This window comes from Rhincodon typus, chromosome 3, assembly GCF_021869965.1.
Source record: "Rhincodon typus isolate 14 chromosome 3, sRhiTyp1.1, whole genome shotgun sequence".
NCBI classification, from domain to species: Eukaryota; Metazoa; Chordata; class Chondrichthyes; order Orectolobiformes; family Rhincodontidae; genus Rhincodon; species Rhincodon typus.
In genome coordinates, this window is record NC_063334.1 from 107,455,850 (window position 1) to 107,479,693 (window position 23,844).

Here is a 23,844-nt window from a genome sequence, read left to right on the forward strand (position 1 = left end):
ACTCTCCCATCTCCACATCTACCCTGTCAAGTTCAGTAAGAATATGGCACGTTTCAACAAGGTCACCTCTCATTCTTCTAAATTCCAATGAGTACAGGTCTAATCTACTTAACCTCACCTCATAAGAAAATCATTCTTTACAAATCAACTTAAAGAACTTTCTCTGGGCTGCCTCCGATGCCTCAGTATTTTAGATTTGTTTCAGTATAAGGGCCAAAATTTTGCACAGTATTCTAGGTTTGGACTGACTAGTGCCTTGTGTAGTTTTAGCAAAACTACCCTAATTTTATACTCCATTCCCTCTGAACTAAAGGCTGAAATTCCATTTGTCTTCCTTATTACCCACTGAATTTGGATGCTAGCTTTCTATTATTCATGGACAAGAACCCCAATCTCTCTGTGCTGTAGCTTTCCACAGTTTTTCTCCATTTAAATAATATTCAGCTCCTCTTGTTCGTCCTGAGAAAGTACATATCCTCACATTTCTCCTCATTATATTCCATCTGCCAAGTTTGTGAACAGGTACATAACCTGTCTATATTCCCCTGCAGATTCTTTGTATCACTTGCCTTCCCGCCTATTTTTGTGTCATCTGCAAAACTAGTGATAGTACATTCAGCAATTAGCATCTCTTATTGACAAACACAAGTTCTTAAGCGGGAAAATTTAGAAAATGAAATGCTTGTGTTTATAAAGAGCAAACAACTTCACCTTGGGGAAACATTTCTCAAGGAGTACAATGAGCACAACAAGTCCATACAAACATCAATATGGTGCCTCTAAAATGTTTAATGCATCATTGCAGAAACAGGATCTATGGAAGTTATTGATTTGAGTTACAATATCCACAATAATGCCTTTAGTCACTTCACTCAGTATGCCCTTTACTGTCTGCCGTTTCTTGATACTTAAAGCTTCAGAAAATACTTCTCTATGATTTTGAATTGCAGCATGCCTTTAAAGTGGTGAAGTAACTCCATGAAGGCCAGCATCCTGTCACCAAGCCACCCTTTATTTACATGTGCATAGTATATGACATTGACCCAGCTAGCTCAGGGCCAGCTCCTAGAGTGAACAGAGCCCCTGACACTCCTATTTCAACCTATCAGCCAGGGGTCCCTGATTGGACCGGGTTAACAGCCTCAATCAGGGAATTCTTACTCGATGAGATCCACTGGCTGACCTCGTTCCAATCACTAATGTAGGAAAAATTGCAAGGTTTTTCAGAGGAATCCAAAAGACCTTGTGCTTTGAAAGTGAACATGGTTTTGAGTACATGACTCCCTCCATGGTAGAAGGTGAAATTTGAATTCAGTAAAGGTAAAAACCAAAAACAACTGAAATTACATAAAAAATTAACCAAATGACAAACCATGCAACAACTGGTGACTGTCGTAAAAACCCATCCGTTTTACTGATGTCTATGAGGGAAGACCATCTTCCATCTTTACCCGGTCTGACTTACAGGTGACTCCAGAGCCACAACAATCTGGTTAATTTCAAACTGTCCTCTGGGCAATTAATGCAGGCTTAGTCAGTGATGCACCAATTCTGTAAATGAATTTTAAAAAAAGGTTTTAACTTTTATGTGGTGTGAGGCCAATGTGGAACAGCAAGGACAAAGTGATGAGTAAGCAAGTTTTTGCTGGCTGGGCTGAGGAAGCAGAGCTCTGGAAAAAGGGAATTCGATGAAGAAAATTTGGTGGATTTGGAGAAATGGTCTCAATTTTGCTCTGTGATGCAGTTTCCAGGAGAGGAATACTGGAGTAAAACATCTGCCTGCTCCCGTTTAGACTCATATCAATCTTAGAATCATTTGAATGTTAATGATGGAAATTACTTTAGATGAGGCATTTCCATCACTAATATTCAATTTGCCACCCAAATATGGGCATATGAATTCAATATCCGTCATCTCATTTAATAAAATAATTTTAGCAGCAAGAATGAATTGTTATCACCCTCATGAAGGTCCTCAAGTTGGCTCACCCTCTCCACCAGTCCTTTCCAGCGACACCAGCTACAGGGATCAATCTAAAATAGCTCTGTTACAAAGAGCAGAAGGTAAAGTACACGCCCAGAGATTTATTTTCCCAGTCAGTGGCCAGTTTCTCTGGTTGACTGTGTTTGGAAACCTAACGGCCTGTCTAAGGATGAACCCTGCATCATCTGACCTTCAGCTACTCCATAACATCTCCTCATAACTAATGACAGCCGAAAAGCCACAAGAGGGACAAAGACCCCCTATCTGAGTGCATCCAAAACTTTAAGAAATAGGAACAGGAGTAGGCCATTCAGCCCCTCAAGCCTGCTCCTCCCTTCAATAGGCTCATGATTGATTCAACATTTCTCACGTCCACTTTTCTGCATTTTCCCCATAACCTTTGATTCGCCTGTTAATCAAGAATCTATTTATGTCTCAGCTTTCAATATATACAAGGACTTTGCCACCATAGCTCTCTGTAGCAAGGAGTTCCAAAGACTCACAATCCTCTTAGAGAAGAAATTCCTCCTCATCTCAGTCTTAAATTGGCACCTCTTTATTTTGAGACTATGCCCTCTGATCCTAGGCTCTTTCATTATGGGAAGTATCTTCTCAGCATTTATTCTGTCAAGCCTCTTAAAAATATGCTTCATTGACATCACTTCTCATTCTTCTAAACTCCAGTGAACAGAGTACCCTCCATTTTGGTGTTAAACAAAAATTAAACAATGTCAAAGAAATTGCTGGATATGCCATCATTTTGTGGCTTCAAAAGTTGTGATAGTTTGAACAAAAAGAATTCCTCCCCTTGCTTTTCCCCTTTTGTTATGGAAAATCTATATTTACCTTCAATAGCTATAGTTGTACCATGGCTGGGTGTCTGTCTGCCTAATATCAATACTGCTCCTACATCTACAAGCCAACTCAAAGCCTGTCCAGTACATTTCACAAGTGAAGGAAAGCTTGCTTGAGACGTGAACAGGCCAACAGTCCATTTCTCATCTCTTTATTGCTGAAACCGAAACGCCCACAAAATATCATTTATAGGTTGTTATGCTGCTTATCTTAATCGATCATATCTGTAATTGAAGTGTGTGCTAGTTATAGGAGTCGAGCGTACAGACTGTGATTTTAACTACAGTTTTCTTTTAAAAAGATGGTACTGTATTGGCATTTTATTGCTCTCCAGTCAAAGGGTGAGGTTGGGTTTTGCAGAGCAGATGCCAGGACCGATAAGATGTGCTAGTCGCCAGAATTGATCATTCTTTTTACTGATAAATTTTATTATGAGGATCCAGTGCAGTTTTAATAATGAAGTCCTTTGGCTCAAAGGTAGACCTGGGTTAAAAATTGTCACTGGTAATAAGGTAGAGCCAAAGACAGAACTTATTTCAAAGTATGTTGTTTGGGATGGTGAGGGTGTGTTTTTTTGGGGGGGAGCATGAGGGACAGAGAGAGACACACACAGAATGGTGACACAATAGTTGGTGATTTAAAATTTAATCAGTTTTGATTTACTGTTACGAACTATTTCCTTGCAAAACCACAGAACTCAACCTGTTCTTTTTTTACTTAAGATCTTCCTACTTGTTAAAATCCTGGTTTACCCGGGAGAGTCCCCTTACTGTGTGGAATGTATCCAGTATGTACCTTGACTACAGTACCACATGTGTCACTATAAAAAAAAATCAAGACTGACTCACAGAATTTATTTGTATGTGTATCAATTTGAGTTGATTGTTCATAAAGTTATGTGCAGTCATTTAAACAGGACAGGCTGACACAACATTATCAGAGGATATAAGTCTTCACTGCCTAGATGTTAACATGCATGTACATTGCCAGAAACATTAATGATCAGATGTGGGTACGTCAGATAAGTTGATAACCATCTGCCACAATGGGAAAGATGAAACCAGAAATCTGAACAGAAGTGGCAGTAATAATGCATTTAGCCTCCAAAAATATCAATGACTAAATGAAACAACACTGGCTGGACATTCAATTGAGAAGCATTAAGTAACACATGTTCAGAATGATAGTTAATTTACCGTAACGGAAAATGCAAGTCTTTAGACCAGGTCACATTTACAGAGTTTGCATCTGTCATTGACTGCTAATTGAAGTATAGAGGCTGCCCAATGTAAGGAACTGAAGTGTTGCGTGTGTTTTAAAATAAACTTATTAGATGTGTTCCTACAACTGCTGCGTAGACCTGCCTTTTCAACCTAAGTCACTGTGCATGAACTTTGTTGATGCTGGGACTAATTTTCATTTATTGAGGAGCCTCATTTGATAGGGATCAGTCAGCTACCAGTGTTTGATCAGGAACAGACTATTTGACGATTCTGGTCCCACAGAAATCAGTGCCATTGTGTAGTGGTCGGGTACATGAAGTGTTCTCCAGCAACTCCTTTAAAGGTTCACTTCATCCTGTTGCAGTTAGTAGAATAGAGCCAAGATTTAAAGACTCCTGTTTATTTCAGGTTGGTGCACTGGTCACCCATTTTCAGGTCTATTTGAAAATTGAGTCTGGACTGATTCTGGAGACCACTAGGACCTACATTTTCTTTTTGATTTTATTCTAGCCACCATGCTACTTGTAAGTGTAAACTGGGTAGTAGGAACCCTGTTATCATCCCTGCCATCTACGAGACAAGAGTTTAATAGCTGCTGAAAATCCCAAAGCACTTTACAGCCAATGAAGTCACTTTTGAAGTAAAGTTGTAGTGTAGGAAACTAGCTAGTCAATTTGCCCACAGAAAGCTCCATAAATAACAATGGACAGATATTGTGTTTTTGTGATGTTGACTGAAGAAGAAATACTAGCCTCCTAGGATATCCTTCTTCAAAATAGTGCCACAATGAAACATGTAAATGGGAATGTGGCGGCTAATTTTTAAAAAAATTATCTCTTTAGTAAAGCACAAATTCTTACTCGAATACTTGCATGCATACTTGAGTAACCCAACTGTGCTTAGAATTGTGTAAACCCAAGAGCGCATGAGATAGACACAGGAAAAAAGGAGGTTACAGCCCATTGAGTTGCTCCACCATTCGATAAAATCATGGCTGAATGGAGCTTCATCCCCAGTTCCCACCTACATTCTATTTGCCATGATTCCTTGGGAGGTCAAAACTCTATCTATCTCAGCCTCAAACATATGCACAATTGGACCATCCACAACTCTCTCAGTACAGAACTCGAAAGAATTAACAACCCTCCACATGAAGAAATCTCTCCTCAACTAAATATTCAGCCCTTTAAACTGTGCGTTAACCTCCCCTTTCAATAGAAGCAAACTCTGTTTCTAACATGCCAAGGCCCTTCAGAAATGGTTTGTTGTTGCTACAAAGCCAGCTCTATTGTTTGGGTTTTGATGATTTCTTATTGAATAGCTGGTCCTGTTTAACCTTCATTGGCCTAGAGATTAGGAAAGGGCTGATCAATAACTCTTAATCAGCATTCCATGTCAATTAGGATAAGTTATTAGGAAAATGTGTATTTAATAGAAAGCAAGTGTATTTTGTGTGATGAGAGGCATCAAAATCTTTTGACTTTTGTCATGTTTACACTTGGTTCTGCACCCTCTTAAATACACTTTCTGTGAGTAAGAAACTAAAACAACCCATCCTGTCCAGGGAAGGTCGAGAGTTCTTCCAAGGACTCAGGTACTTCCAACTCTCAGTGATACAGGACAGCACATCTGGAGTATTATAGTTGCTACCAAGATCAAAAAGCAACTGAATACTTTTGTTTCTTCATTATGTCTTACAAATTTCAAGCAGAACAACAGTCCTTAACATCACCAGGGTCACCACAGAGTTGTTACAGTGAAGAAAGAGGTTATTTGGCCCATATTATGCACTGGCTCTCTTAATGAGCATTATGATTCAAAGAAGAGCTCTAACAACTATGACTCCCAAGACTTATATTCCAATACAGCCAAGGCACTACAGAGAGATCCTGTTTCCAAAAACTGCAAATCATGAATCACAAGGATGAATTTGAGCTATACTACTGTGCCAGATAACTGGAAGTGCACTGTAATAAAAACCAGCAAACAGAATATACACTGTACCCACTGACCCTGTTATCACATCACTTTTGTAACTACAGCCAAATGACTCTGAAGTCCACAGATCCATACAGATCAAGTAAATGACCGGCAAGCCTTTCATTTCAAGGGCTGAAGTTGTTTTAGCAGAAATGTGGGTGCATATGACATATTTAAAGCCATAACAGCTAAGCACACGATCACAAAGCTCGCTATAACCTGGTACGAGCCCCAGATGCCTGGCCTAAATCACATTGTCCAATCTTTATATTAGTGTTTCTCTTGTCAACACATCTTACTCAGCTGCTTAGCAATCTTTGAAGAACATAAAACTATGGATTAGCCAAGGTGCCTTCAAATACTTACCTAATGTTTGTCTTGTAACATTATGCAGTGAGTCTGAAAAGAGATAATGAAGTCAGCCATTCATAATGTTTAACAAGGGCTTCACTTCATTAACGAAAGCACAAACAAGCCAATATGCATTTATTACAATCAGACTACAGCCAGCTACCCAGATCAGGCATAAGCTAATTGTACGACAAACAGCCCCACACACACACACGTGCAGACACATATGCAAACACTCTAAGAAACCACACAAAATCCAACAAGAACAGCACACGACAATAGCTTTGCCAATGAAACCATTGCCTGTTGTTTCTGTGCTGACTCTGAAGACTGATTTTAGTTCTAGTCTCCTGTCTAACACACATACCCTAATTATTTTTCAAATATTTATACAGCTTCTTTTTAAAAATCTTGCACATCCTGCATCCATCGAGCTTGCTGGTATAGTAGTGGCTGAGTGAATGGGAATGGAGGCCATGATAACTCCCATTACTTTGAGAACAGACATTCTGCAAGTTAGGACTCAGTCAAAATTAATCGCAACTCACTCTCGATGCAAATTCCAGATCAAATCATGTTGCTGTATGAGTATGGTACCAACAGCTTTACAGCATTGGAGGGCATCATTGTGGCCAAGTTGGCCAAAGCTAAGGTTCCAGAATTGGACCTTAGCTTCATCCCTTTGATAGGGGATTTCATATCTTAACAAATCACTGAACAAAAAATACCTGTCATTTTTTTTCATGAAATCAAATTTACACTCTTGAGTTACTGTCTCATCCAAAAAGAGAAATGATGTTCCTTGAGCATTACTGAAAAAGACCCGTTGTGCCAAAGGTTTTCATCTCACACTCACCAGAACAATTCTCAAGAACACCAATTCCAGAGGAAAACCAACATTTATGTTGCACAAGACGACAACATTGATTGGTTGGTGTGTGGACTCTAATTGATAGTGGCATTGATATGAGAATACATCCATTAGTACTGATTGACAGTAAACAGTCTTTGTTTAAATTTTAAACCAGTCCAGATATCTCTGTTTGGTCAGGGCTTTGTTCTGAGAAATAAATTAATGAATGGTTGCCACCTATTTTATTGAGCTGAGACATGCACACAGAGGATAATTGTTCCTTCTGCCTACAAAAAAGATAACCCTAAGTACTGATATAAGTAGCTTCCTGTAGAGCAAGCAGGCTACACTGTGAGCCCAATGGTTATCACTGTAATTCCTCTCACATTCAGAATTATTAGGCAAATGTTGTCCAATAGCACAATCACATCCTTTGCATGTGTGGGCTGGTTGGGTATAGTCAGTGCCTTGCTTTTTGCAAATGGCTGAAGGGACATACTGTTTGATCTGATCCACCCGTCTTTGACACTGACTTTGTATGGCGCCCATACCTGGAATCACACTGGCAATGACATTCATATACCATATTACTCACTTGGGAGATGGGCAGAACATCCTTTTGGTTTGATGGCAGCTAGTTGTGAGTGATGAATAGCCCTTATGTTGCTACTGCATAGAGGTGTTTTTGTTAACTGTTTCAGCAGCAAGTCTGCAGCAGGGGAACAAATGGCTCGGACCCAATTTACATGGCTCCTAATAAAGCCCATCTTATAACACATGGAACTTTAGGAATCCCAACCTGTACACAAAGCAGTGAGGGTAGGCTTGTGGCAGACAGTAGTAGAGAACCCCCAGATGACGTTTAAACCTGGAAACTGAGGCAAGATCCCATCCCAAAGGTGAATTTGAGTGCAGGACACAGCCAGCTGAGACATGTAAAGATATTCCTACAATTAGTTGTGGATTCAAACATGGAATACCTGACATCTACATAAAAGAATTCAAGGGGTAGGAGGCTAGCTGTCAATCAACTGAAGGCACGTTTCTCATGGAATTCAACAAAGATATTTCCAAGAGCTGGACTGAGTGGGAAATCAATGGAAACATCTATTTAGGAATACAGGGCATCTTTGAAGCTGAACTCAACTGCATGAGTTGCTAAGTTCATACATTCAATGAAAACTGATTTACATAAGGATGCCGGGTCGAGATCGCCATGGGCTGCAGAACAGATGTCTACAGCTTCCTCCAGAGGTATAATGGTGAATAGGCCAGCAATTTCAAGTAAGTACATGGATGCTGCACAGACTATTGAAATTAAAGTGCTGTATGGTCTTCGCAAATATGAAGGAATCCTTCCCTGTGTGAATGGAACATTGTACATCAAGTGTCCAACTAAGTTTCAACTCAACTAAACAGGTGATAGCCATTTAATGATTCAGTGCTCATGGCAATGATCTGACCAATCAGTGTCAACCTTCCTGGTTTAAAATTTAAACAAAGCCTGGCATTTAACTGTCAATCAGCATTATTGGGTGCATTCTCATCGCAGTGCCTCAACCAGAGTCAACGTTTTAACCAATCAGCACTTTCCTCTCATGAAGAATTAATGCTGTTCTTCCTCTTGAACTGAAATTCTTGTGAATTGTCTTGGTGAGTGCAAAAGGTTTGACAGAATGTGTCTTTCTTTAGTTTTACGTAAATTCTGTACTACCAAACAATAATTAACATTTCCTTATGTACCTTTTCAAAACCTCACGTAATCTGAGCACCGATTTCAAAGAAGACAACAGGCCTGTTGCCCATTTGATCCAACTCTTCCAGACTGTGTCCTTTCATCACAGCAATTAGCTATTTCTTAAATTAATCTGCTGCTTTGTGAAATGATATTGGTCATCATTTGATTCCCTGCAATAAGCAGTTCCTAACTACTGCATTGCTTTCTGTTTTCATAGAAATTTTTTCATTTCTACCAATGAGATGGAGTTGCATTATGTTCGGTCTCTCTTTGGAACACATCTGGAAGTAATGCACTCTGGTACCTATGTAAAAAAAATCATTTTTTAATCAAACTGTTCAGACATGGTTTAACACACCTCCATGGCAATGGGGTAAGAACCCAACCACTGCACCACCGAAGCCCTCTCGGAGCTATGTATTGTAATATCGTATATTTACTCATAAAGATTTCCACTGCAGTAGTTGATATTTGTAGAAATTGTAAAAACATTCAAAAAGAACATGCTTTGGATTTTAGTGGAATTATTGTCTAGAGGAATTCTTAGCAGTTATTGTCATCAAAAAATGAACCGTATTGGAAATTGACCATTTGTATATGTAGTTGCTTATCACTGTCGCTTGATATTCTAAAGCACTGCAGAGCTAAATCGATTCCTTTTGTTGAGTAGCCACTGTTGATAAATAGGTGTCATGTGCAAATTCGCTGCTATGATTAGGTCCCACAATCAGAAAATTAATTCATGATGAGCTAATCAGTTTTTGGCAGAGACAATTAAGGGACAAATGTTATCCAGGAAACCTTGCTTGATTGGTACATTGAGAATTCAACCAATAACCTGCATTTTTGATAATGCGACGATTTACCGTGTGAACCAAGAGTCTTCTTGTGAGGCTTCGAACGAACAAACATTTGACTCAGGAGTAAGAATACCAATTAAGCTGATCCTTGAGCTGAAAATTCCCGAGGAGGGAAAGGGTTAACAGAAAGTGGTATCGCAGCTCCATAAACATTCATGCTGTGTTTCTGACTGTTGCATGTTCATGCTGTGTTTGTTACCATGGTGAATTCATGCTGAGTTTTTGATGGCAGCATTGGTTTCCTTCTCATCTTCCTTGACCTTGCCACCACCTTCAACATTGTCAACCACGCCATCCTCCTCCAGCACCTTATCTATACAGTCCACCTCCAGCTGCACCACCCTCTGTTAGTTTCAATGCTATGTACCTCATCAGGCACTATATTGCTTCCACTAACTTCTCCCCCATGTCTGCAGTCACAGAATTCCTACAGTGCAGAAACAGACCATTCAGCCCATCAAGTCTGCAGCATCCCTCCAAACAGCATCCCACCAAGACCCATCACCCCATCCCCAAACACCACATTTGCCATGGCTAATCCACCTAGCCTGCCTGGACACCATGGGCAATTTAGTGTGGCCAATCCACATACATCTTTGGACTGTGGGAGGAAACCCACGCAGACACGGGGAGAATGTGCAAACTCCACACAGACAGTCACCCAAGGCTGGAATCGAACCCAGATCCTTGGTGCTGTGATGTGGCAGTGCTAACCACTGAGCCAATGTGTCGCCCTAAAATTGACAATGGGGTTCATGATCAGATTTTGAATGAATTCAAATTTCACCACCCACCATGGTGGAATTTGAACCCAGGTTCCCAGAACATCACCTGGATCTATAGTTTAGCAATGATACCTCGACACCACCACCTCCCCTATGCTTTGCCTTCATAATCTTCTTTTTTGAGTACATCAAATTCCATTTCTGATTAGGCAGCATTCCCATCCCTAATTGCCCTGGAGAGGTTGGTGGTGAGCTGCCTTGTTGAACTGCTGCAGTCCTTGAGGTTGAGAAAATCTCCACAGAGTCAGAGAGTCAGAAGGTCGTACAGCATGGAAATAGACCCTTCAGTCCAACCAGTCCATGCTGACCATAATCCCAAACTGAACTAGTCCCACCTGCCTGTGCTTGGCCCATATCCCTCCAAACATTTCTTATTCATGAGCTTATCTAAATGTTTTTAAACATTGTAACTGTAGCCCATCCACCACTTCCTCTGGAAGTTCAGCGTTGTTAACAAGTTGTTACCAAGGAGCCTTCCAGGATTTTGACCCAATTACTGTGAAGGGATGGCTATTTGGTTCCAAGCCAAGATTGTGTGTGCCTTGGAGGTGGCTGTTAGCAGGAGCTGCAGCTCTTCTGGGGAGTTCTTCAGCATTATCGCAAAAATGTTGCGAGGGCCCAAAGTCTTTGCAGTATCCAGTGTCTTCAGCCATGTTTCATCATTATCATTCCCTTCCTCTTCACTTTCATGATCTGCAATCTACTTCTAGATGATGAGAACAAAAGAAATAAGAGCTGGAGGAAGTCACACATCCTCTCAAGCCTGCCTTGCTGTTTAACGACTCATATGTTTGCTCAAGCAAGGAGTTGAAAGGTTTTCAATGATAGGAGGGACTGTGGAGTAATCAGATCAGCCATAATGTTATTGAATGGTAGAGTAGGTTCGAGGAGCCAAGCAACCTATTCCTGCTCCTAATCTGTATGCTTGTGTCATACGATCATGGGTGATCTGCTCACAACCTCAACTCTATATTTCTACCCAGTCCCCATGACATCTTGTGGTACAAGAACAGTCTCTCTTAACTGAGAATATATTCAATGACTCAGCTTCTTCAGCTCCCTGTCATAAATAATTCCAAAGGTTCATGACCCTTGGAGGGAGAAAATTCCTCTTCGCCACCACCTGAAATTCTGAAAGTGTGTTACCTGCTCACCCCCTCCAATCCACCTCAAACTCTAGATTCCTCCATGAAGACAAAACCTCTTTCAGCATCTACCCTGTCTCACCCACTCAAGACCCTATGCTTCACTAAGATTCCCACTCATTGTTCTAAATTTCATACTGTTCAACCTTTTGATACTTATGTGAAACTCACAGTGCGGAAAGAGGCCATTTGACCCATCGAGCCTGCACTGACGCTCCAAACAGCATCCTACTCAGAACCCCGCAACTTCACATTAACAATGGCTAGCCCACCTAGCATACACAAACCTGAACACTATGGGGCATTTTTTTAACATGGCCAATCCACCTAACCTGCACATCTTTGGACTGTGCGAGGAAGCCTGAGCACTCAGAGGAAATTCTCACAGACAGGAGAGGGAAGAATATGCAAATTCCACACAGATAGTCACCCGAGACCGGAATCGAACCCAGGTCCCTGGTGCTGTGAGGCAGCTGTGCTAACCACTCCTCCAATACAATTATACCTCTTCGTAAATAAGAGACCAAAGCTCTTATTAGTACAATTACTATAGAATTCGGTACTTTACATAATCTGGAAACATGAGTTCAATATTGACATGTACAGATAATTTGAATTTAATTAAAGTACAGGAAACTCCCCAATATCTGGTACTGATTCAGAATTCACATGCAACAACAAAAATTTCAACAAAATGTTACCATTTTTGTAAAGTTTCTTCAAATATGTCCATTTGAACTTGGCATGTCAAGTTCTGATGTGCATACGTTCACTCAGATTTCTCATGAAACCAGCAGATTTGTGTGACTGGCATCCCTATTCCCTATGCATGCTAGACAAAGGGGAGCTTACTGTACAATGAAGTACATTGGTGATATAAAAACAGTGGCTACAAGAGCAGACCAGACCAGCAGCAAGGAATCCTGCAGCAGTTAATTCACTTACTGATTCGCTAGAGCCTGTCCAGCATCGACACCGCAAAGTCAGAAGTGAGATGGAATACTCCCCACTTGCCTGGATGAGTGCAGCTCCAACAACACTCAAGAAGCTGAACACAATGCAAGACAAAGCAGGTTGCTTGATTAGCACCATATTCGTTCCCTCTACCAGCAACACAGAGTAGCAGCAGTGTATACGATCTACAAGATGCACTGCAAAAGCTCACCAAACGTCCTTAGACAGCACCTTCCAAGCTCAATGGCGACACAATAAGATGCTCCAGCTGGAGCTCCTCTGCTCTACCCCTTCTTTTTCTTTTATTTCTCTTTTTACCCTCATTTTTTGCATTTTTTTTTTAAAATCAACTAATGACTTGGACTTACCCGGAGTGGAAGGGAGGAGCTGGCGAGACCTGGAGGCAAATTCTGGAGCAGAGGCCGGTGTGGGGAAGCGGTCCTGGAGTGGAGGCCAGCATGATGAAATAGCGCCGGACCTGAGGCCGGTGTGGGAAAGCAGTCTGGGAGCAGAGGATGGTGCAGAGAAGCAGTCCGGGAGTGGAGGCCGGTGCGAGGAAGCAGTCCCGGAGCGGGGAAGCAGTCCCGGAGCGGAGGTCAGCAAGGGGAAGTAGTCCTGGAGCAGGGAAACAGCCCCGGAGCGGAGGATGGCGAGGGGAAGTAGTCCCAGAGCAGAGGCCTGAGAAAGCTTACCTTGGAGTAGCTGACAGCCGGTGCGGAGTGGACTGGAGGCTTGGAGCAGAGTCGGGATGGCTGTGGGACTGGGGTCTGACACGAGCAGTCAAACCGTGTGTGAAAGCCCCTGCTCTGACCTACTACAATGTAATGTTTGTTTGTAATTTGGTTATCTATGTCTTATTTCTAACTTATTCAATGAAGTAAAGTAATGCAACTACTGTTCTTTTTTTATTCCTCTTTTTGTATCTAAGAGCTGTACATAGGTATTTGTACCTAAGATGGTGCCATAAGAGATGACATTGTAAAACTTTTCACTGCACTCCTGTACTTGAGTACACCTGGCAAAAAAGGATATTATATTCTATTCACATGACCACTTCCTTCTAGAAGAACAAGTGCAGCAAATACATGGGAAAACCAGCGTGTACAAGCTCCCCTCCAAACTCAACATCCTGATTTGGAAATATATCGCCATTCCTTCACTGACATTGGGTCAAGTTCTTGGAATTCCCTCCCTAAGGGCATTGTGGGTCTACCTAAAGCACATGGACTGCAGCAGTTCACTACAATCTTCTCAAGGGCAACTTAGGATGAGCAATAAATACTTGCCCTGCCAGCAATATCCATATTCCAAGAATACATAAGATAAATTCAACTCCCCCAGGCAACCTCTTCAATTGTTTCAAAGGCCACTGTTACTGTCACCAACTTCTTGCATGCAATTAAAACCTAGATGATAAGTAAGTTTATATGATTACATTTTGGCACAGTTACAGCCTCCTTTGTCTCATAAAATGTCTCCAAGGCCATGTAAAGCTAAAGAATGAGGATATTTAGGGTACTGCTCAATTCTATGTCCAATTACTTTCCCAAATCAATGTATCCCTGGAACCACACTCATTTGCTTCTGAAACATCCTCTTGCCCTTCACTCTCAGACGATGTTGGAGATTCCCTAATTCACGCATTTACTACACTGAAATTTGATTTCTCATATAGTTTCATTGCCAGACTGCATGAACTGCAACTCATAAAAAAAATCACTGTAGCCCACCTCCCCTACCTTTGTATTTGTCTGCTTCACTATCACCCTTCTCATGATCACCTCACATATCCTGGTAAATTAACCTTTAATATGCACAAAACAAACTTTAGATCCCTTTACAACTTCAGTTCACCAAGTTATTTCAGAAAGCCTCTGCTTCGGTCACGTAGCTTCCTCATTTTTCTGCAGTATTGTTGACTGCTCCTTTGGTCAGTATGGCCCTGCGCTCTCCAACTGTTCTCCTCTTCTCAGCCTTGGAGCCCTCTTCTTGCCATTCAAAGCTTCCTTCAGAATCTTCCTTATGCCTTTGTTTTTGCCCCTCTAAACAATCTTTTGCCCTTTCACCCTCCTGCTTGGTATCCATTATTTGTCCACTGCCCTCGAAGACACACATATTTTCTCTTTCAAAAAGGAACACACGTGGAGTTTGTTTAACTCTACACTGCAATTTCAATACAATGTGCAATGCAATGTCCCCTTAAGCAAGCCTGCCTATGAACTAAACTCAAGGCTTATCTGCCTGGTACTGCATCAGAAATGCAAACAACTCTCTTAATTATCTGAAGTAATTCTGTTGTTTAAGTAATCGGGAGACTCTATTAAAAGGCTTAGAGGTAAACAGCTGCTTAGAAACAAGAGAGTGCAAAATTTTTTGAATTAGGAATGCCTTCAGACTGAATAAAGCTTAAAAAGGAACAACTTTCATACACAACACAGTATTCATTATGGAATAAGCGTGCGAGCTCAGCCAAAAGCATGACCATAGTCTTTATAAACAAAGTTCAACTTGCAAACAACTCAATCTGTAATTAGGCTCCTAAAACTTTCATTTGAATTGCAGCGGCCCAAATCTCTCAAATCTTTCAGAGCTGAATGATGGATTGGAATTTGTCTCTTGGTTCAGCCTCAAGATTCACCAGTGCGCTTTGCAATTGACAGGATATTGATAGAGCTCTCACTACTTTCTCCAATACAAGTTTCAACTCTGCACCTCCAACTTCGTATAACACTTGAGAGTTTTCCAACAGAGTTTCATCCCTACTGAGCCCCCAGTGGATCTGTAACAGGCATGGTAAAACACAACAAGCTAGAATGGGAGAAGTAACATTAGTGAGTTGAAATATCTTGCTTAAATACCATTCTTCCAATGAACCACCCCATGGCAACATAAACAATGGCATTAGTGCTGTACCAGAATATAAGGAAAAGATCTTAGCATCCAGTCTCAATTATATGCACAATGCTCTCAAATTCATGATTTCCTGAATTCGAATATATGATCAAGCCTTTGCTATTGACACTAACTTAATTAGGATGATAGCATCAAATCTTTGTCTGTGGCAAATCTAATTTTTCAGTCTCTCAGAATTGAAACTGAATAACCATCAATTTAAAAATTATCTAAGCTTGGTTTTGCTATGTACATGTGGTCTTGAGGATTTTTTTTTTAAAAAGGCTTTATTCCCCCACCATCGACATCAACCAGAAATAAAACGCTGCTGCCTTCTTGTTTACTGAAGGTATCAGAGATCCACATTGGTCCCAAAAGTTGCAGTCTAATCTCCTTAAAACACCAGGGTTTTTCTCAAGCCTGGCCATTCGACAACTTGAACAGGGGACAGCAGCACGCTGAAATCTACAGTCTCCATTTGAGCACCCCTGACCTGAAATCCCATATTTAATATAAAGCCATGTGCAAATCCACACAGAAAAAGTCACAATGAAAAAAACAGTCTCCGCATGCTTCTATTACCCATTAGCAATGCCATGGTGACCAAAAGAAATACTGAATGAGAAAATCAGTGACGGGATGCAATCTCATTCACACAGCTCCAAGTATTTGGAACCGTTGGAACACGGAGGTGTGTCACTCAACTGCTGCCAATCGCAAAACAAGCCTGTTTACATTGCAAGCTTCATTCCAGTTTCCTAGCAATAGCCATCCAACATTGGGATTGCACTTGAACTAAAAATGATGGGGAACAACATGGTTTTCCTTTAACTGCTTTAAAAACTACATAAGTCACACAATGCTAACCTGGAACCAAATAATAGATAATAAGATTAAATGAAAGTAGAATCTAAACACAGAAGAGTAAAAGTACATTGTTTACACTTTTAGTTTCAAGTAAAACTGAAATGAAGTAGAGGTCTATTGTATAGTTTGTTTTTAAATGAACAAACAATTGTCAGTCTGAATAGTTTTCACAAAATAAACAAAGGTTTAATAACAGACTATAATAGTAGCAAAAGGTCATGCAAGTCTATGTATTAAAATCAGAATTTCGTTTACTTAGTCATCTTCTCTGTAAATAAATTAGTGCATACACCAATCAACTTATTGGTTTAACAGACATGACTGCATCAGTGTGACAGCTGAATTAAGACACATAAATATTTCTGCAAAGACTTTTGTGCTCGGGACATTTTTGATATTCCTTAATAAAATAATGAGGCTGTGGCTATGTTTGGTACCTTCTTTGAATTCTCAAAGGTTGTAGGTTCAAGTCTCACTCCGGGACTTGATCGCAAAATGTCTAGGCAATTATTCCAGTGAAATATTGAGGGAGTGCCATCTCTTACATAAGGTAGTTTGTGTGTCACCTTGGCTGACATAAAATGCACTGTATCAGAACATCTCAATTAACAGTGGAGGTATTATTGCCAATGTTCAATATTTAAACTTCAATCAACTTCACACAAAAAAAAAATACATGATCTGGTCATGATCACATTGCTGTTCATAGCACCTCGCTGTATATAAATTGATTAGTCAGTTTCCTATCACAGCAACTCCATTTTAAAGAGTATTTCTCTGACTGTGAGGAGCTTTCGGAGTCCCTGTGGGTTATGGGAGGTGCTACATCACTAAATCTTCCTTTAATCCGCATAAAGGAGGCCATTCAGCCCATTATATCTATACTGGTTCTTTGAAACAGCTAATATAACCCAGTTCCCCTGCCTCCCATAGCCCTGACATTTTTCTTTTCACATATATTCAATCGTCTTTTGAAAGTTACAGTTGAATTTGCTTCCAGCATGCTTTCAGGCAGAGCATTCCAAATCATAACAACTGACTGTAAGACATTTTCTCATCTCCATGGGTTCTTTTCACAACTATCTTACAAAATAATAAATACAATGCCATTAAAACAAATATGCACCACTACTGGTACAGTGCTAAATCCATCTACTTCATTGTGACTGTAGTTGTGCAATCCTACTACCTGAAGCCTAACTTTCTTTCATTGCCAATGGATAACAGGTGCAATGCTTCTGTATTTTGCCTGCTACTCTAATACGTGTTAACAGCTTGGTAAGAATCCCACAACCCACATGAAAAACACTTTTTTTTAAAAGTATCCCCTAGACTGCACCTTTCTGATCCAGTTGATAATGGCCTCAATTCATTTCCAGTGAACTGTAAGACACACTTCCACTGACACTCCACACGCTGTTGCTTATTGATGTGTTTTGTTCAGTTTATTTACTGTTGAACCCTCTTCTTTGCTTTTATTACCACTGGATTACTATTATTATTACCTTTATTCCGGTGCTGTCATGGCTAGCTCTCCACTTTGCATTCTCCATTAAACCTGAGCTCATCCTAGCTCACACTAGGCCCCAATCACCCACCATCCTCTGTGTTCCTGGAGTTTTGGTCTAACAACACTTCAGTTTTAAACTTCTCATCCTTGTTTTCAAACTGTTCTAGGCCTTACTTCTTGCTATCTTTGTAATCTGTTCTGGCCCCAATACCCCCAGAGATCATCCAATTTTGACCTCTTGCATGTCTCTGACTTCTACTGCTCCACCATTGGTGCCTGTGCCTTCAGTTGTCTACATTGTGAACTGCAGAAAGCTCTCCTTAAACCTTCCTCCCTCTCTTCCTTCCTTTAAAATATTCGGTAAAACTTGCCACTTTGACCTGTCCTAATATCTCCTTCTGATATTTAGCGTCAAGTTGTACCTTCCTGTGAACATCCTTAGGAATATTTTGCTGTGTTAAAACACCATTTAAACACAGTTGTTGTTGCTGTTGTCACTGGGCTAAGAATACCAGATTCCAGCCACACTCTGTGAAATGGGAAAGCCAAAGGAGACCCCAACTGAATTGCTTTTTGCTGCTTCAATGTCTCCCAATGATTGTCGAACAGCAGTGTTCATCTCAACACAACTCTCTTAACTATCGACAGTGTGTATTGGATTTGGTCATGTAATTACTGGAAGTGGCTCACAGAAACTGATCCCTGGAGTCCACACAACAACAAAGATGGTATAAAATGCAGTTTATAATCCAACAATTATCAGTACAATTTGTAACGGTTTTTGGGATTTTTCTGCTGCCTTTTAAAGGTTGAGTTTCCCCTTCCCCAAGCACTGAAATAGTTGCCTCACTCTGACACTATATGGCTGAGCTCCACAATTTATATCACATTTACTCATCAGCACAAAAACACAATTAAGATTGAAAACAATTTTCATGGACAAAGTGAATCCCAGTAAGCAGCATCTATCTCAAAGTTAAGCAATGAGAACTCAATAAATCAATCTGTCAGATGACCTTTGCAAAAAAGTAGTAAAATAGACACAGAAATGGCCAACCACGTAAAGTACAATTGGCTCAAAAACTTCAGAAATTCTGAATTTACAACTTGGTTACTGAGGAGCAACAAGTCTATATGCCAGAGAAATTTAGCTCGAGAACACATCGGACTGAAACTCAAAGAAAAATTTCCATTTGTAAATTTAAATGAAAATAAAACACTGCAGATTCTGGAGATTTGAACTAAAAAGACAAAGTACTGGGAAAACTCAGCTGGTCTGGCAGCATCTGAGGAGACCGGAACAGAGTTAACATTTTGAGTGCAATAGTACGTTTGTCATGCTGCCATACCTGCTGAGTTTCACCAGCATTTTTTGTTTTTCTTCCAATTACACAGTATATGTCACGGTTTCAAGATGTCCCAAAATCATTCACAATCACCAAAGTATACTTGAAGTGCTGTCACTGTTGCAATGCAGGAAAAATGGCGGCCAACGTGGGCATAGAAAGATCTCACACCAATGCAGTAACAACCTTAAGACCATAAGAAACAGGAACAGGAGTAGGCCATTTGGCCCGTCAAATCTGCTTCGTCATTCAATAGGATCACAGCTGATCTGACATTCCTCACATCCACTATCCTACCTTTTCCCCATAACCCTGCTGATCAAGAATCTATCTACCTCAGCCGCACATATACACAATGACTTTGCCCCCAGAGCTCACTGTGGCAAGAAGTTCCAAAGACTCATAATCCTCTGGGAAATGAAATTCCTCCGCATCTCAGTCTTAAATTGGCACATATTTATTCTGAGACAATGCCCTCTGGTCCTAGACTCTCCAATGAGGGGAAACATCCTCTCACCATTTACTAAGCTAAGCCACTTAAGCCTGTTTAGCGACTTTGGCAGGTGTTGACTTAGACACCAAGGCAACTCTCCCTACTCTGCAAAACCGTGCTATGGATGGTCCATGCCAAGGGCAGTAGCTCCAACGGTGTGACACCACTGTCGATGGTGTGCTCAAGTCTCTGGAAGTGGGGCACAGACTCAAAAACTTTCTTAAGCAGAAGCAAACAGCTGATCCCATTGACTTTCTCTCTCCAACCACAAAATGGACCATTCAGCAATAACAAAACAACTGGAAATCTCAACTCCACTACCACCAACCTTGAAATACCACATTGCTGTGCTTGCACCGAGCTTTGATGACAGTGGGGACACATGGCAGTGTTGCATTTTCCAACAGCGATGAACAGCCTTTGAAAGTTTCAAAGTGCAAAGTGGCACTCTGAGAGTCCAGGGTGGGAGCAGGAAGTGGCTGCCTATACACAGGGCCATTTAAAAACAACTGTTTTCTAATCAAGAGATAGTAGGAACTGCCGATGCTGGAGAATCTGAGATAACAAGGTGTAGAGCTGGATGGACACACAGGCCAAGCTGCATGAGAGGAGCAGGAAAGCTGACGCTTCAGGTCTGGACCCTTCTTCAGAAAGGGTCCAGACCCAAAACGTCAGCTTTCCTGCTCCTCTGATGCTGCTTGGCTTGCTGTGTTTATCCAGCTCTACACCTTGTTATCTCTGTTTTCTAATCAACCTGTTCAGCAATGTTATTACACACCTCTTGAACAGGTGGGTCTTAAACCCAGGGCTCCAGCTCAGAGTAGGGACATATCACTGTGCCACAACTGCTCTTGTAAACTGACTGTTCAGAGAATGCCAATTGCAACATTCTAATGAAAGCCACAAAAGCAACAATTTGCATGAAACCAGCAGCACTTCGCAAGACCCAAGTATTCAGACATGTAAATAAAAAGGAACTCACATCATCCCAGTAACAAATAACAGTATCAATCCTAGATAGAAATCTGCAAACAAAGTGACTAGTGATCCATTTCATTCAACTCAAACTCCAGGGAATTAAAATTTCAAACCAATTATTTACCAGAGATGCTCATCTCCATTTGCATCAACTTTTTGGTTTTGTAAATGAAACTTTCTTAATGCTGGGAATGCCATACCCTCACACTCAGGGGGAGCAGGTCTGGCAGCTCGGCAATATTAGCCTCTCACTTTCAGCTTGAGTTCCAGCAGGCCCGAAATGTCAAATTTCCTGCTTCTCTGATGCTGCCTGACCTGCTGTGTTCCTCCAGCTCCACACTGTGTTGACTCTGACTCCAGCATCTGCAGTTCTTACTATCTCCCATCAACTCTGTCCCACTCCGCCACAACATCTTCCTTGCCTGTTTTACTCGCCCACTGCCCAGCGGCTCTGCCCTCCTGCCCCTAACCAGTCCAGCTGTGCAGGATGGCAGGGCCCAGAGGCCAGGAAAGTAGCTTGGTCCCATTGTTGGGAAGGATGGACAGGAGAGGGGGAAAGAGGGTTGGGGGGCAGGATGGAGAGGGGGGGAAACGGGGGTGTGAGGATGGAAGGGAGGGGGGAAGAGGGGTGTGGGGGGGATGGAAAGAGGAGTTTGCGGGGGTGGATGGAGAGGGGGCAGAGAAGAGTGTGGGGATTGAGGATGGAGAGGGGGAGGAGGGTTGGTGACAGAGAAAGATGGGGAGGGGTAAAGAGGGGTGGAGGTGGCAGGAAAGAGGAGAAATAGTGGGATGGAAGAGAGACAAAGGGTTAGGAAGAGGGAGAGGTTGTGAGGGTGCCGAGGAGTGACAGGAGAGGGAGGGGTAAAGTGGAAAGTGAGGGGAATAAAGTGGAGGGGTAGTAAGAGAGAGAATAGAAAGAGTGAGGGAGAAGAAGAGGTGGAGGAAGAGAGGTGGGAGGAGGGAGGGGAGCAATGCAGGACCAGAGGGATGGTATGAGGAGTGAGGCAGAGTATATGGAGCAAGGAAGGAGGGAGTAGTGCGAGAGAGATGAGGGTGAGGGTGAAATGGGTGGGGGGGCAGATGGCAATGGGGATGTGAGGGAGGAAGGGAAGGGAAAGAGGGGCAAGATTGCTGGAGGCTGCAAAATGGAGTGGGGAGAGAGGAAAAGGAGGCAGGTTGGTGAGGAAATTGGAGCGAGAGCCGGGTGAGGGCAGGGTTCTGAGGGCTGAGCAAGGAAGAAAGTGAAGAAAATGGAAAAGGAGGCGAGGGGGTCGTTGGAGAGAAGAAAGAATGGGGAGAGGGGAATGGGGCCCAAAGGTACCAGAATGGAAGCTTAACTTTTTTTTTGTTTACAGTGACTCAGAACCCAGTGAAAATGATGAGAAAGCTCCCAGCAGAAGGAAAGGTGTTTGGGATCCGTTATAAATGGGGGCTATCCAACTGATAATGTACTTTACAAATGTCCTTTGCCCAGACATCCCCCGGTCCCTCATCAGCGAAAAAAACCTAACCCTGTTCGTGTCGGTTTTCCCTGGGATTTGGGTGACCTGTGAAGTACCAGGAGCCTGCTCCTCCTCGGCCATGTCCCAACAACCACAACAACAACAACAACAAAAAGCCTTCATCAGAACATCCTCGCACTCCCGACAGTTTCAAATCCCTTTGGAAACTTTATTTCAAACGAAGAAAAAAAAAGTTGTGAAAGCTTCCTGCAAACTTCCCCTTCACATCGCTGCACTGAAAACGGCGATCCAAGTCAGTGTTAGCCACCTCAACAGGATACCTAGACAAGCACTGCATCGGGATGAAGGTGGGGTGTACATAGAGCAATATTGGGGAGGTGGGGAAGAGATATAATAAATTCATTTGAACGAGGAAATCTCCTCCCACCCCAAAACAAAAAAAAATTCCAAAGCATTCCAGTGAAATCTGCACTGCAGGAGTTTAAACCTTCTGGTATTTCGCGTGTGCTCCCCAGTGTATTAAAGTTGGTGGGAGCACTCAGGGAGTGGGGTAACTATTGAGGGTGAGAAGGGGTTGGGTGTATGAGAAAACTCCCGTTGTCCTGAAGCAGGCTGCTCTGGTCCGGACTTGCAGCCAAATCCCTCGCTGCTGTTACCAAGCGCTCTAAACCATTCCCTTCTCCTCCCATGTTATAAACTGTCCTCCTACCTGTCGCGGGGATCGATCCAGCTGGTCTGCTTGGTGTTGTGGTCAATGTAGAAGACTTTACCGTCGTAATCTCTCGCTTCTTCCCAACCATCCGGCAAAGGGAGCTCTCCATTGCCTTTCCTATGCATGTTGTAGTGTTGTAACACCCTCCATAAATCCGGGCAGGAGGAAGGAAGGAAGGGAGGGAGGTGGGGGGCTGCTGGAATGTTTTCTTTAATATGCCCCCCCCAAAAAAAAGAAGCCTCTCTGCGATCATTTACATCCTTATAACGATCTGGTCCTCCATCTTAACTCCATTCAGGAATCCCCCCACACACACACAACAGAAAGAGAGAGAGAGCGAGAGAGAAAACTGCTTTGGCTGTCGCCTGGATTAGCGTGTATTTCATTTGCATACAAATTCCTCCCCTTAAGATCTTATCAAATATTAATACTGCCAGCGCACAGCCGCCAAATCCAACTTCCTCCGACAAGACACATTTCAGATGTGCCAGCCCATTTGATTATGTTCAACCCTTGCCTGTTTTTTTTCTAAATCTGTGCCTGCGAGAGAACTATTTTATTTCTCTTTTGTTTTTGCTTGAGTTCTGTGCATAAAGCTGAAGGGAGGGAATGCACCTTTGTATTCCACCACCGCCCCCCCCCCCCCACCCCCAAACTGGTCTGAGGCAATCCTAAAATTGTATCGTTTTGCCGATATGTATACCCATTACTAATGGATTTCCCCCTCCCTTTACATCATCCAGCATGTAGCAGGGTGAGTTCAGAAATACAACAAGAGGCCAGAGTCGGAGGCCTCCAGACTTGTCTGACCTGGGTATTTGGCAATATGTCAGAAGGTTACAGGATCATAAGGGA

The 23,844-nt window shown here is 42.0% G+C and overlaps 1 protein-coding gene across 1 annotated transcript in view; it reads right to left on the bottom strand.

Annotated features, from left to right (window-relative positions):
• Positions 1 to 23,342, bottom strand: part of LOC109934055 (protein WWC2-like) — a 226,189-nt gene extending 202,847 nt beyond the window's left edge. Inside the window, exon 1 of the mRNA XM_048594002.1 lies at positions 22,987 to 23,342. Coding sequence (XP_048449959.1) covers positions 22,987 to 23,114 — 128 coding nt within the window. The 5' untranslated portion in view covers positions 23,115 to 23,342. The remainder of the gene's footprint in view (positions 1 to 22,986) is intronic.
• Positions 23,343 to 23,844: the final 502 nt, after the last annotated feature.